The following is a 13716-nucleotide window of genomic DNA, read 5'->3' as shown; positions in this document are numbered from 1 at the left end:
GAGAACAGGGTGGCTCTGAAGCAAAGGTAGCTCCTGTGAACACCTTCCTGCCTTTGGGATTTGGAAAAGAGCCGTGGAACAGCTGAAACAGGTGCACAGACACAAGTTAGGAGGCACACAGTTGGGTCCTGGCTCTCTCCTCTTATGACGTTGTTTATCCCCAGGTAAGTGACTTTACCTCTCTATGGCATAGTTTCCTCATGTGGGAAATGGGGATGATAATCCTCATCCTTTCCTCAGAGTTGTGAGGATCGTGTGCGACAGGAAGCAGGGTATGCTTTGCACACTGGAAAGTGCTATGCAATGTTAGGGCTTCTCCACCAGTCTGGCAGGCTCAGGCCACTTCCTTGGCTTCAGAATAAGCCTAATGTTTCTGTCTTCCTTGAGTTTTGGAACAGACCCATTAACGATATTTGATAGAGTGGGACGTAAAGTAAGTGCTCAGTAGATGTTAGTTTTTGTTGAAAAAGAAGGAGCACCGTTCTGTTCAGAAGCTCTTGAAGGAAGAGGGCTGGCTGGGCTCCCTTCAGTCTGCTCCCTGGCAGCAGTGGGGCTTTGCCCATCATACCTGTCATGATGGCACTTGATGGGCCAGCCACCTCCCTTGACACCCCCCCCCCCATCCCATCCCAATCTTAACAGGTTTTTATTGAGCCTTTATGGGGCTTTTTATTTTTCTTTTAAGATTGTATTTATTTATTCATGAGAAAAAGAGAGGCAGAGATATAGGCAGAAGTTGAAGTAGGCTCCCTGTGGGGAACCTGATGCGGGATTCAATCTAGGACCCAGGATCACAACCTGAGCCAAAGGCAGACACTCATCCACTGAGCTACCCAGGTTTCCTCTTTATGGGGCTTCTTGTTCAATGAGATTCATTCAGAATCGAGAGCCACATGGTGTTTGGCCACCTCAAGCTCATGGTTCCCTTGGGGAGATGGACAGAGAAACAAGTCAGGGCTGGGGCAGAGGGTCTAGCCTTCCTTAGGGAGGTGTCGGCATTTCTGTGGTCCTCAATCACTGAGCTTTGGGTGTGAAGGAAAGGAAGCTGCCCACAGGCACTGAGGCCCTGTGCCAGGTTGCCAACATTGTCACTTATGTAGTGATCCTTTCCAGCACCTTCCTTTTATAAAAGCTCAGTGTAAAACTGGAAGGAAATGCTCCAGGATGTCCTGTTGAGGTTTTGGTATTTGCCTCGTGAGCTATTTCTCACGAAATAGCTCACGAGGCCCTCATTGTCCTATACATGCCAAATGTAGTCCTGTCACCCTCATGGTACAAGACCTGTTGTGTGAGGTTTTCACTATATGTAAAACAAGAAACAACTTTCTTTCTTTGAGGCTGCAGTTCATCTCTCTGTACACTGAAATCCACTCAACCAGGAGTCACATGATCACAGTCTTCCAAAGTAAAATAATTCAGGGCTAATTTTTGTAGAGCCGAAGAACTCTGATAGCTTTAGAACAAATCTATGAACTGTCAACTTGAGTTTTGTAGTTAAGTGATTGTTGTTGGAGCCACCTGCTCCAACAATTTAAAACATTTCTCTGGGTCTGGAAACCCTGAGAATGCCAAGTTTGTGATCTGTTACTTCTTAAGAGAGGATGCTGGAGTGAGGAGTGTCAACGCCCCCAAGTACCAGGTGAGACAGTTTGAAATCAGCCTCCCCTGCTGCTTCCTGGTGACACTCAGGAAGACCTTCCCAGGCAGGAGGAGAATGCTCAGCAGAGCCATGTTTAGGGTAGACTTCAGTAACTTGAAATCCCCTTGCACTTCCAGGCTTCCTGCCAAATCCTTGGCCTTCTGTGGGAATTGCCTAGGAACATGAGAACTCATCCCAAGAGTCCAGTCTGGTCTCAACATCCTTCAAAGCTCATGGCTATGATGCCAGGGATCCAGTTGTCTGAAGCATACCCTGAGCTAGGTCTTGCACAGAGGGTTTAGAAACCATTCTGCCGTCACAGAATGAGTACTTGTGTGGGAAGTCAGTTTGAAATCCAGGCAGGGTAATGCTACCAGCAGGGCCAGTGGTGAAGGTTGTCGTACCTGAGCATGTGGACGTACTGGTTCCCCACTTCCCCAGCCCCTCCTACACGCAAGGACATCTCTGACTAGGGCACAACCTCACATGTGCCCTCAGGCCCCTCCTTTTTTACTGGATTTTGGTCTCTACCAGCACTCTGCACCCTTTCCTTTATCAAGGATGAGATGCTCTCCCTCAGTCAATGAACAGAAGCTGACTGAGCACCACCTGATTGCCAGGGTGCCTCTTGGCCCTGTTCAGCCTCCCCACGGGAGCATCACCACTAGGATTTTGACTCCCCTGGCTTAGACCTTTTCGATCCCTAACCTCTCGACTTCTGTGGTTCCCACCTGCCATTGTCTGTGCTTGTGTGCTGACCCCCTCCCTAGATACCTCCCTACTTCCTGCTCACATGTTCATCCCTTTCTCTGCGGTCTGGCCATCCATCCCACTGCCCTCTGAACTTGAACTTGCTCCCCCCCCAGGTGATCCCGTGACTCTTTTGCCTAATGGAATGGCCCTGTCTCTGCTTCAGTTTCCCTTCCTCCCTCCCTCCCCCCTCTTCCCTCCCGCCCTCCCTCCCTCTCTCCCTCCCTCCTTCCCTCCCTCCCACCCACACCATCCATCCATCCATCCATCCATCCATCCAACCATCCATGGGTGGAATCACTCACTTCTTGGAATCTTGTCCTCTCTGGCTTCAGTGAAGCCTCGCTATTCCTTTCTGGTTCATCCCCTCTCCCTCTGATAACCCCTACATCCTTTGGGGGATCCCTTTTGCTCTCAAGCCTGTCACCGTAGCATCCCTCAGCATGTGACGTCAGCCCTTGATTCTGCTCACGTTTACTACTCTACAAACTCTTCCATCTATCTCCCTGACCTCTTCCATCACTTTTATGCTGATGGCTCAGGAATTGCACTCCTGCCTGGGCCCCTCACAAGGGCTCCGCTCCCCTATTTCTTCTAGGGCATTTTTATTTGGACATCTCACTGTCTGAGTTACTGTGTTGGAATGGAAGCAGCCATCCCTCCCTGCCTTCCTAGCCTAGTCCTTTTACTAACTTCTGTTTGAATCAGGCCGGGCCTGAAGCCTTGGTGCCATCTTTGAGGGAGCTACGACAGGATATGGCTCAGAGAGAACCAGTGGAGTCAAGTGTCCCTAGAGCAAGTCCCAGCTTGAACACATGGCAGCCGTATGACCTCAGCAGGTCCTTACTGTTTTTAAAAATGGACAGGTAATGGTTTCTTTCTCATAGGATTATTGGGAGGAGAACTGAGATAATGTATATGAAGAATTTAGCACAGTGCCTGGCACCTGGTAACCTCAGAATAGTTCAGAGGCTCCTTGCATTTGCTAATGCTGTTCCCTCTGCCAGGGGTACCCTTTACTTCCTGTTTGGCTCTGAAAGGTCAGCCCTGAACCTAAATTCCTCAGCTAAGTATGATGTGGACTCTACCCACCTCTGATCATCTTGCATTCTCATAGCTACCTCTCTTGCCCTTTCTGTCCACTGGCCATTAGCTCCTTGAAGGCTTGCACTCTGGGAGGTTTGCCCTCATGGCCACAGGACATGTGCATGCATAGCCACAATGCCTTCCCATAGTAAGTGACAGGGTTTGGGATTACAGAGTATACAAAGTAGTTTTATAATCTGTGGGCTACACCTGTTATGTTTATTAGCTCTCTGTAACCTCTAGTTCTGAATCAAATTTTATTTTATTTATTTTATTTTATTTTATTTATTTTATTTTATTTATTTTATTTTATTTTTTTATTTTATTTATTTTATTTTATTTTATTTTATTTTATTTTATTTTATTTTATTTATTTTATTTTATATATTTTGTTTATTCATGAGAATACACAGAGAGGAGAGAGAGTGAGAGGGAGAGGGAGAAGCAGGCTCCATGCCGGGAGCCTGACATGGGATTGGATCCTGGGTCTCCAGGATCAGGCCCTGGGCTGTAGGCGGCACTAAACCACTGAGCTACTGGGGCTGCCCCTGAATCAAATTTTAATGTGCATTTAGCAGTTTAAAGGGTTAGGTGATAAATATTTCAGTCTTCGGGAGCCATAGTTTCATTTCTAGCTACTCAGCTCTGCCACTGTAACTTGAAAGCATCCATAAATAGTACATAAACGAATGGATGTGGCTATGCCCCAATAAAACTTTACAAAAACAGGTGGCGAGGCCATAGTTTTCTGACCCATGCTCTAAGTGAAACTCATTCCAATTGGGAATTTGCAAACACACTTCCTCCAGCTGGATTGTTTGGGAGAATTTTGCTTCACAGCCACCAGAAGAACTTCAGCTAATGACTACTTCTCACTTCTAGATCCTGTGTCAGAAAGAAGAGTGGGAGAGCAGGACTTGGCACCAACCCAGGAGAAACCCACCTCCCCTGGAAGAGCTACTGAAAAAAAGGCAAAGGATGACAGCAGGCGGGTGGTTAAGAGCGCTCAGGACCTAAGCGATGTTTCCATGGATGAAGTGGGCATCCCACTCCGGGTATGAATACTGACCCATGAGTCCTACTTAGGCTTTTTCCTACGCCAGGGACATGTGTGTATCCAAGTACATGTGACCCCACTTGTGGCTTGCAAAGCCCTCATGAGAAAATCCTCACTTCTGTCCACTCTCTAAACCCACTGAGGCCTGCAGAGCTTCCCCGAGCTATGTGCCAGCATCCTATCCCACCTTGGTCCTGGGCTCAGAGTACAGCAGCTTTCTCCAAAGCATGTTAGGCACTAATGAATCTCATGAGAAAAAGGTTTTGGGTTCAAGTGACACGAGGAAAAGCAGGGTGGAACACAGGTAGAGCAGTTTCTCTGCAGCAGCACTTCTGAGAAGCTTCAGGCTGGTGCATGTTCAAGGGGAGAACATTGTGGGCGGTGTCTCCCAGTCTCTGGCTTTTGTCCTTGGAACATGCTCAGAAATTGCAGGTCCAGGAACCCTAGGGAGAATGTGGGGCTCAGGGTCTTTGTTTATGGGTTTATGAAGAAGTTCCCCCGAGTGGGAGATACCCCATCATTCAGGGTAAGCAACAGACTCTACAGAAGCCACAGAATGAATCCAGGCTGCCCCAGTTCTTACCCCTGCACAGATGTGCTGGTGTTCTGCAGGCCCTATGGAATTCAAGGGAATTTGAAACTGGATTATGGTGAATCCCCTTTTATTCCATGGGCCCCTCAGAACACTAGCTACAATATGTTTCTCTCTGGTCTCCATGTAATGAATGGACTGTTTTTTGTGTCCCTTTGGAGGAGGAGTAGAAACAACAGTGGGCTAAGCCTTGAAAGAACTGTTGTTTGGTCCTAAGTAATACTAAGTATATAATAACAATAATAAGTAGAGAGGGAATTTTGATAGTAGAATGGTCATTGCCACTACCGCTTGCTGACTGCATGATCTTGTCATTGACTCTCCAAGGTGGACACTGATGTAATTCCCATTTTAGAGATGAGGAAACAGGGACTCGGAGTGATTATGGTCCTTGTCCAGGATTGTACAACCTGTGAGTGATGGAGCAGTCTCTCTGACTCCCAAACTTGTACCCCTAACCATCATGTGAGGCGGCCTTCCCACTCACCTTCTTACCAGCTCTATGACTTTGGGCATCATTTTGACTTTGTACCTCATTTCCTCATCTGTAAAGTGGACGTGAAAATGCCTGATCTAACCACCGATCTGCACCTTTCATTGTATTATTTTGGTCTTAAATCAACAACAGCCCAGCTTTGTGGTTAGGATGAAAACTCTCTGGCATTGGCATTGGCTGGCAGAGTGGGATACGTTTGAATGTATGTGTTCTAAATCTGGCCCTCTCCTAGGTAATATAGCTACACTTCTACAGAATAACCCAAAATGGGTAGGTGCATGCAAATATTCTTTGCCTCTTATGTTTCTAGGAGGCTTTACTTCCATTTAGTTGTCTCTCTAAAAAATGAGATTTTAGGGATGCCTGGGTGGTTCAGATAGTTAAGTATCTGCCTTTGGTCATGATCTCTAGGTCCTGGGATTGAAGCCCATGTCAAGCTCCCAACTTAGCAGGGAGTGTCTCCCTCTGCCTTTGACTCTTCCCCCTGCTTATGCTCTCCTGTTTCTCTCTCTCTTAAATTAAGAAATAAAAAATATTTTAAAAATGAAATTTAAAAAAATTGAATGAACACATTTCAAGAGGATCTTTGTTTACTTTTTCAAAATCTGCATGCTTTTTGGCCAAATATTACTCTGCAGATTCAGATCTGAGTCTCTCGGTTTAGCTTTTTCTTTTTTTTTTTTTTTAATGATTTTATTTATTTTGTTTTAGAGAAGGAGAGAGTGCATGTACATGAGCAGAGGGATGGGCAACGGGAAAGGAAGAAGGAGAGAAGCAGACTGCCCATTGAGTGTGGAGGTTACATGGGGCTCCATCTCACGATTCTGAGATCATGACCTGAGCTGAAATCAAGAGCCAGACGCTTAATAAACTGAGCCACCCAGGCACCCGTTGGTTTAGCTATTCTTCCTCAAAAGTTTTGCATTTTTAATAAAGATTTAACTGTGGGATCACTAACATGTATAGAGTTATGTGAGTTTTGACCTCAGATGTCACTTTCCAGTATGATTTTGTCATCATAGAAGTTCTGAAATGTGCTGACATTTCCATTGTATTTTACACTTTGCCTTTGTTTTTCTCTAGAACACCGAGAGATCAAAAGACTGGTACAAGACCATGTTTAAACAGATCCACAAACTAAACAGAGGTACTAATTTTGATTTCTAGAAGCTATGCTGTGTTCGTACGTTGACTATCATAGTGAGGACTTAAACTTGGTTTGTTAGGATGTCGAGAGACTGGGCCTGACACTCAACTTATTGGGCACCAGCTTGCCTGAGCCCAGCCATACATCTGCAGAGCAGGGAGGAAACGCTTGTGCCCTGCCTTACATGGGGGATTTGAGGTCAGCTCTCCAGTCCTGCCTCCCAGATGTTGTGGGAGGTGGCAGGTTGAGCCCAGCACTCTGCCTGTGCTCCAGCATCTGCCTGCCCAAGATGTGAGCAGCTCCGACTCCCCCATCTGCTTCCCGCTTTAGATGCAGCTCCCTGTGTCAGCCCATGACTGCCTTGTAGGCAGAGCAAGTCACTGAACTAGGAGTGAAGAAAAACTGTCCTCACCTGGATTCAGTACCCCCAAGCACACATGTGACCCCGGGCCAGTCATGTAGCTCCCTGCATTCAACCCCCCTCCCTTCCTCCAAGGGCTGTTGCAGGGTCCAAATGAAACCAAATTCTACCTTATAAAGTAGAATGTATGGTACACCTGTAAGGTGGTGGTAATATGAAAAATAATCTTCCCCACCTGGGAGCCAACACTTGGCAGGTAGCCCAGAGAGTCAGTCAAGAGCTGACACACCAAAACCCTCACAAGCTTCAAGAGAAGCACTTCCAAATCGGGGGCAGATGATCCAGCATGGTGGGAGAAGCCCAGGCCAGTGCTCGGGCAGCTCCTGACCCCACCAGCTCCCATCAGCCTGTGCTGCCAGTCAGCTGATAGGCAGGAATGCAGCTGCACCATGGGAAGGGCACCACTCTTCCCATGGGCAGAGCATCCTGTCGTTCCCTGTAACCAAATCCAGTCTGGCCGCCTGGCACAGATGACACATGAAGGCAAAGAAAAAGCATTCTGGTCGGTGTCGGCCTAAGCCGCAAAGAACTAGTCTCTCTGATTAGCTGCAGATACCAGCTAACATCACCGTTAATGAGCTCCTGCAATGTTCACAATGAACCTGGCTGTGCCTCTCTTCAAACTCTTTCAAAATACTGAGATGTTCGGTGTTTAGTGTCTCTAAACCAAGAGTAAATCCACTATGGTTGGATGGATAAGCTCAGTCATGGTAGTGATGCCAAAAGCTGGGTCTCTGATTGGGTGACATCAGTTCTATTGGTCACTTCCTAAAGCCCAAGTCCTTTTCCCCCAGCACTCTGTGACTCTGTCATCTTGAGACCTGGCTTTGGCAGCCCAAATGCCAAGCCACAGGTACATATGTGAACAGTATGTGATTCTGTCCCTGCAGGCAACATCATTTCTCTTCTGTTAAAGTGATTAACTCAACCTAAATTACATGTTCTAAACAAAACCAGCTGCCCTAATGGTAGACGGAGATATGTAAAAATTTAAGAATCTACTGTTTGTTTGGAAACTTGAAGCTTACTAGAGCCTGTATTTATGTTATTCTTTGTCCAAGAGGAAAAATGATATTGTCTCTTTAGATGTGTCTCAGTAATTCAGGCAAAAGGACTGGATTTTGCAATCTGAATTCTTTCATATCGCTAGTGAAGCTTAGTATGTTCCAGAATTCAAGGAGCCTTAACTGTGTGTGAATCCCTATTCGTTCATTCTCTCCATTTGTATCTTCCTCTATTCTCTCTCCCAAACCTGCTCCTCTGCCTAGACACTCCTGAAGAAAACCCTTATTTCCCTACGTACCAATTCCCTGAACTTCCTGAAATCCAGCAAAATTCTGAAGGTACCACAACCTTAGACAGTGTATCTGTTGTCCTAGCCTTAAATTAATTCTTATAGTTCCATTATAGGAATAAGGTTTGGCTTTTAGATTTTGTTTTAATAGTCCTTTTTGGTTGGTGGAAATTTTTTTTCACTCATTTGCATGATGTGCTGTATTAAAATAACTAAGACCTTTCTAATTCATTAATCTCATTTTAAGTGTGATGCTGTGTGCTTTAATAACACTAAAATAGGTAATCGTTCAAAAGAATCAATTGCGGATTTGTCAGTTCCTCCACTTCATGGTGGGTAGTTTCAAAATCCACTGCTTTTCTCTGCTACAGAGGACAATCCTTACACTCCTACCTACCAGTTTCCAGCATCTACTCCTAGTCCTAAATCTGAAGGTAATTAAAGGAAATCATGTGCCTCTCTTTGTATTGGTACTGTTACTTTCTTCTTCACCTTGGGGTTCTTTCTGGTGACTAATGGGCTGTCTCCCAGTCATTTGCTTCTCCCAGCCTTGTGTTTTGTGGTGTAGTCTCACTCCTCGCTGACTGTATTACCTGAGTCTATCCAGATGAGTATTAGTACTGTTCTCTTGGAGTTTACATGATTAATGGGGTAACCAGTGTAGCTTATATGATTAATGGGGTAACCAGTGTAGCTTAGTTATAATGTTTTGAACATGTGGGGCTCTGGGAAAAGCTGCCAGTATTTGGGGTGGTCACATGGTGCTGATGGCTGGGCAGTGACTCAGGGAGGCAATCATGATGGCTGGTACGGAGTGGGTAGGCATGCCTGCTGTCAACAATAGAATAATTACCCAGTTTCTATATGTGCAACAACCCGTCACTAGGCCCTCTTATCGTGGACCTTCAGGGCATATCTCCTTGGTAGGGAATTTCCAAAGAGGTATCCAGGTATGAATTTCATTCATGGCAGGAGATGATGTCTCTTAAAAATAAGGGTTTTTTGGCCAGCTAGAAAATGTTTCATGGAAGAGGTGGCTAGGAATTTGGACCTGCTGGGAAAGATGGCCACACTTGTATCTAAGAGATACTCTTTTCTGAGGCAAAAAGTCTGGGTATCAAAGAGGGTTCTAAAAGGTAAGTTAAAGGCACCATCCTGAGAATTACCCTAGTCTCCCAGAGATTATCCGATCTTTGGATGAGTGACCCGAAAAGAGGGAAGTAGAAGGGGTATGCAAGAGGAAATTTCATTAAATGCTCTCCTAGGATGAGATGTTGAGCACTCTGAACTTTACTTATTCGACTAGTACTGAACACTTGCAAGCCCTATGCATTGTTGTTGGAACTGAAAATAGTGCCATGAGTAAAGATATGTCCTCTGTTCTCTGCATATCTGGCAGGGATTGGACAAGGCCCTGCACTATGTCCAGTGTGGTGGCATTTGCAAGAGCATGTGTCCAGAAGGCCAGAGGAAAGCTGGTGCAAAAGAGATCCTCAGTATATACCTGGTGAATGTTGATGAGTGAGCCTTGGGACTATGGTACCACAGTTCTTTTTTAGGGATGAAGCCCTGTCTTGCCACCTCGGTATTTCTCTGCTCTAATTAGCTGAGCAAACCATTCTCCACAGTCCTTCTCATCACTGGTAAAGTCATGCATTCACTCTTTCACCAAATTCTTATTACCTCTCATATATGAAAGGATGCCTTGGGATGCATTAGATACGGTTTTAGTTAAAATACCAGATTCCATTTTGGTTCTCCCTTTGATGTGCTTGCTGGTCAGTGGTTTCCAACCATTTCATATCTGGTTTTGAATGAGAAGTCTACCAAACAAACCCAGACTTCCAACTGGATGCTGATGATTTCATTGTAATCAGTGACCTCCTCTTCCAAAAAGAATTTGTTTAGCGTGCGATAACCTTGTCTTTTTATCCTGGGGTGCTGATTCTAGCCAGAGGCATTGCTTAAGGAAGAACTGACTGAGCTGAATGAAGGAGACATTTGGGGGAGTAATTTTGACTAAATGTGATTTTTGACTGGTGCTTCATTTGCACTTGAGAATCCAGCAGCCCACTTCTAGAGTAGGACTCCCTTGTGGGGAAGATGACAAGTGCATGGCAAGCCTGAAGGCAGAGTGTCTCACAGGCAGGGGAAGGCCACCTGGAGAAGTCCTGTGGAGAAATACAGTGACTCCGTCAAACTGGAAGAATGCCATAGGCCACCGTAGGCGGTGCCAGCAGCTTCCACAATCAGCCTGGCTATTGGTCTGAAGACGGTGTTTCATGGCTTCACACCCAGAGCTGCCATGCCATTAGCTGCTACACTTAGCAACCCTGGCTAACAATGACGTCTGCTTTTTGGTACACATCAAGTCAGGCACAAGAGGGAATTGGGGTTATTTTGCCTTGAGGCATAAACAGTAAGGGACAATACGATAACATTTCACCTATAATGTAAGAAGCAGACCTTCGTATTTTTTATTTTCAAAGACCAAAAAGGATGAAATTGTCATAAAAGCTCAAAAGGAAAAAAGTTAGATTGAACATAAAAGATTAATAATAACCAAGATGATTAGGCTTTAACACAAGCATCGGAGAAGTTTTCTTCCCTGGAGATCTTTTAAAAATAGGGGAGATTTTATCTCAGCCCTGCTCCTGCTGAAGATGACAGATCCAGACATAGGCCACATATGTATTCAGTTACATGAAGGCTTTTCACAAATGAGTGAAATGTTTGAACTAGATCACTTTAAAGAATTGCTATTTTTCTTTCTTTCTTTTTTTTTTTTTAAAGTAATAAGAGATTCTCTGGTCCTTCTCAGCCCTGTGCTTCTGACAGGTGGCCCTGGGCTCTGCACACCCTTCTTAACGTGGGAAATATTTATGCCTATCAAAGAAAGGTGTTAAGGACAAATTAGCACCTAGCCGGGGTTCTACCCACACATTTTAATGAGCATTAAAAAGTAGATGGCTTTACTGAGAAATGTGAGCTGTCATTCCAGAGTCTTGTCTTCTGCCACAAGGCAACTCGTTGATGCTGGGTTTTTTGTTTTGCTTGAACTCAAAATTTAAAACTAGGATTATTTGCAGTAAACCTACCAAAACCTAGCATAAAGGCTGCCTCCTCTAAATTCTCGTTGTTCATACAGTATAAAAAAAGCTTTCTAAGTGTCTGAAAGCTGATCTTCCTAAATAGTAAAAGATTATAGGAAAGTTTGTTTATGCCGGCTTAGCAACCTTCCCCTTGCGCTCCCCAACTATAATGAAAAAGCAAATTTGTCCAGACTTTCAGAAGATAAGTAGAATTTATCACGTCTTAATCCGTGAAGTTTAAAATGTAGTTGAGAAGAAATCAGTAAACTCCCAACAGGGAGCAGTCCCAGCTAATCTCATGGTCTCACACCCATGAGACCCACCGTGGGACAGGAGCAGATTGCTCTTTGTTTCATGAGGTAGTTGGGAGAAACTGGGGCTAGGGATTTGAGGAAGAGCAGAATGAATTCAGGAGACTGACTTCTTGAAATTTCATTGTGTACCCTGGTCACTTGAAAACTTATCAAAAATAACTTCCCAGAAATCCTTTGGGACTAACTTCCGAGTAGGGCTAAGCAAATGAGTTTTTTCTTTCTTTCCTAATCTTCCCTTGACCCACCCTCTCCTCCCCATCATTCCTTCCTCTGTGACCCAAAGCTGCTTGTCTGTGAATTCCATCCTGTTCTCTCTCTTCGAGGCAGAGAGATGTCCTTCTATATCATCTGAGATGTCTGGTCAGAAGGATTGTGGGGGTGAAGGGTGTTGACAGCCACCCGAACCAGCCCCACCCACTGCCACACCCAGACGTGGAGGGGCTGCAGGGGTGGGTCTTCAGATGCCCTGCCCATGATTTCCTCCTGGAGTGGGAGCAGGAGTGGGAGGAGCGAGCTGTGGAGGAAAGGCCTTAGACACGCTGCGGCTGCCTATTCCTCTGCCTCCTGCTTTAAATAACAGCAGTGTGGTGGCTTGGACCTCAACAGCCCACAGGCATAATAATATTAATAATAATAACAACAGCGTAACCACCACAGCGCCTTCCACGACTACTATTTATTTAGCCCTTACTGAATACAAGGCCTCACATGCCGAGTGCATCACAACTGTTACCTTGTTTCGTCCTCGCAGGGACCCCACGAGGTAAGTCCTCATTTCATCAGTAGAGGCTGTAAGGCTCTGGAAGGCTAAGTAATTTGTACAAGATCACACAGTAAGTAGCAGAACCAGGTTTTAAACACAGATCTATAGGGACCCCAAACAGGACCACTTTCTTACTCTGTTCTGCTGCACTGCTAATTCCTTTACCTCTCCTTGCTGCACTCTGTATTCTTGACTAACCCCTCCAGCCAAGGGCTGTCTGACCCCTAACTCCAGCATCCAGCTTGCCCTGCTTCTAAATCAGTCGTGTTTCACTCAGCTGAGCTGGGGTCTCCCACAGTGATGTCTAGGAGTGTGTAGTTAAGAAACGTCCCCAAGTGATCTAACACATGGCCAAGACTGAGAACCACTGGAACGAAGGAATACCACCCTTCCCACACTCCAAGAAAGAGGGCATACTCGCCAGTGCAATCTGGGGGATTTGGATACAGAATTTGAGTGGAGACTACAGATTCAAAAGAGCTAGCCTTCCCACTCTGAACATGGCCAAATGATGTTGGCTCTCCTGATGTGCTTTGTGTCCACAAAATGGCAGAGCTTTTCAAATGACGCCTCCATATCAGCACAAAACCGAGTATCTGGTGTGTTATTCCATGGTCCATGGCCTCTGAGAATACATTTGACCTTGTCGGAGTGGAGGACTGTCCTGTCGGCGAAGGTTGAAGTCCCAGAGACCAGCTTTTCCTCTTGCATTTGGATGCTGATGGCGACCACTGCTGCCTTCTGGTGAAGTGTCTCAAGGCATCCCCAGGTTGTGGTGACCTATCATGCCATGGTGATCTGTCTCCTGGAGCTTTCTCCTCATTCCTAGATGAGGATGTACGGGGACAAGGAGTTAGGAGGCACGTCTATATTTGATTTTCCCAGGCACATCTATATTTGAGGAAAGTAATCCTCTACTGGCCTTACAGGATTTCTAAGAATAGCCTTATTTCGCTTGAGTTCAAGCAAATAGTTCTATTGTGAAGATGCCTGGGCAGGATCTGTGCCTCCTGCCCATGGCTCCAGCTAGCACTGCCCGGGGGAGGCAGGGCCGGGGTGGTCACC

At 45.6% G+C, this 13716-nt stretch overlaps 1 protein-coding gene across 50 annotated transcripts in view; it reads left to right on the top strand.

Moving 5' to 3' along the window:
• SORBS1 (sorbin and SH3 domain containing 1) overlaps positions 1 to 13716 on the top strand; it is a 228974-nt gene that overhangs the window by 145498 nt on the left and 69760 nt on the right. For 31 of the 50 annotated variants that reach the window (XM_072739628.1, XM_072739622.1, XM_072739627.1 and 28 more), the window contains 2 exons: positions 4358 to 4530; positions 6704 to 6767. In XM_072739628.1, coding sequence (XP_072595729.1) covers positions 4358 to 4530; positions 6704 to 6767 — 237 coding nt within the window. Of the gene's footprint in view, positions 1 to 4357; positions 4531 to 6703; positions 6768 to 8456; positions 8532 to 8853; positions 8917 to 13716 lie in introns of all 50 variants that reach the window. The other 19 variants (XM_072739610.1, XM_072739598.1, XM_072739596.1 and 16 more) reach the window with 2 other exon arrangements.

This window comes from Vulpes vulpes, chromosome 15 (genome assembly GCF_048418805.1).
Source record: "Vulpes vulpes isolate BD-2025 chromosome 15, VulVul3, whole genome shotgun sequence".
Classification (NCBI taxonomy): domain Eukaryota; kingdom Metazoa; phylum Chordata; class Mammalia; order Carnivora; family Canidae; genus Vulpes; species Vulpes vulpes.
Note: the sequence above shows the minus strand (reverse complement) of the source record. Positions and strands in the feature narration are given on the sequence as shown.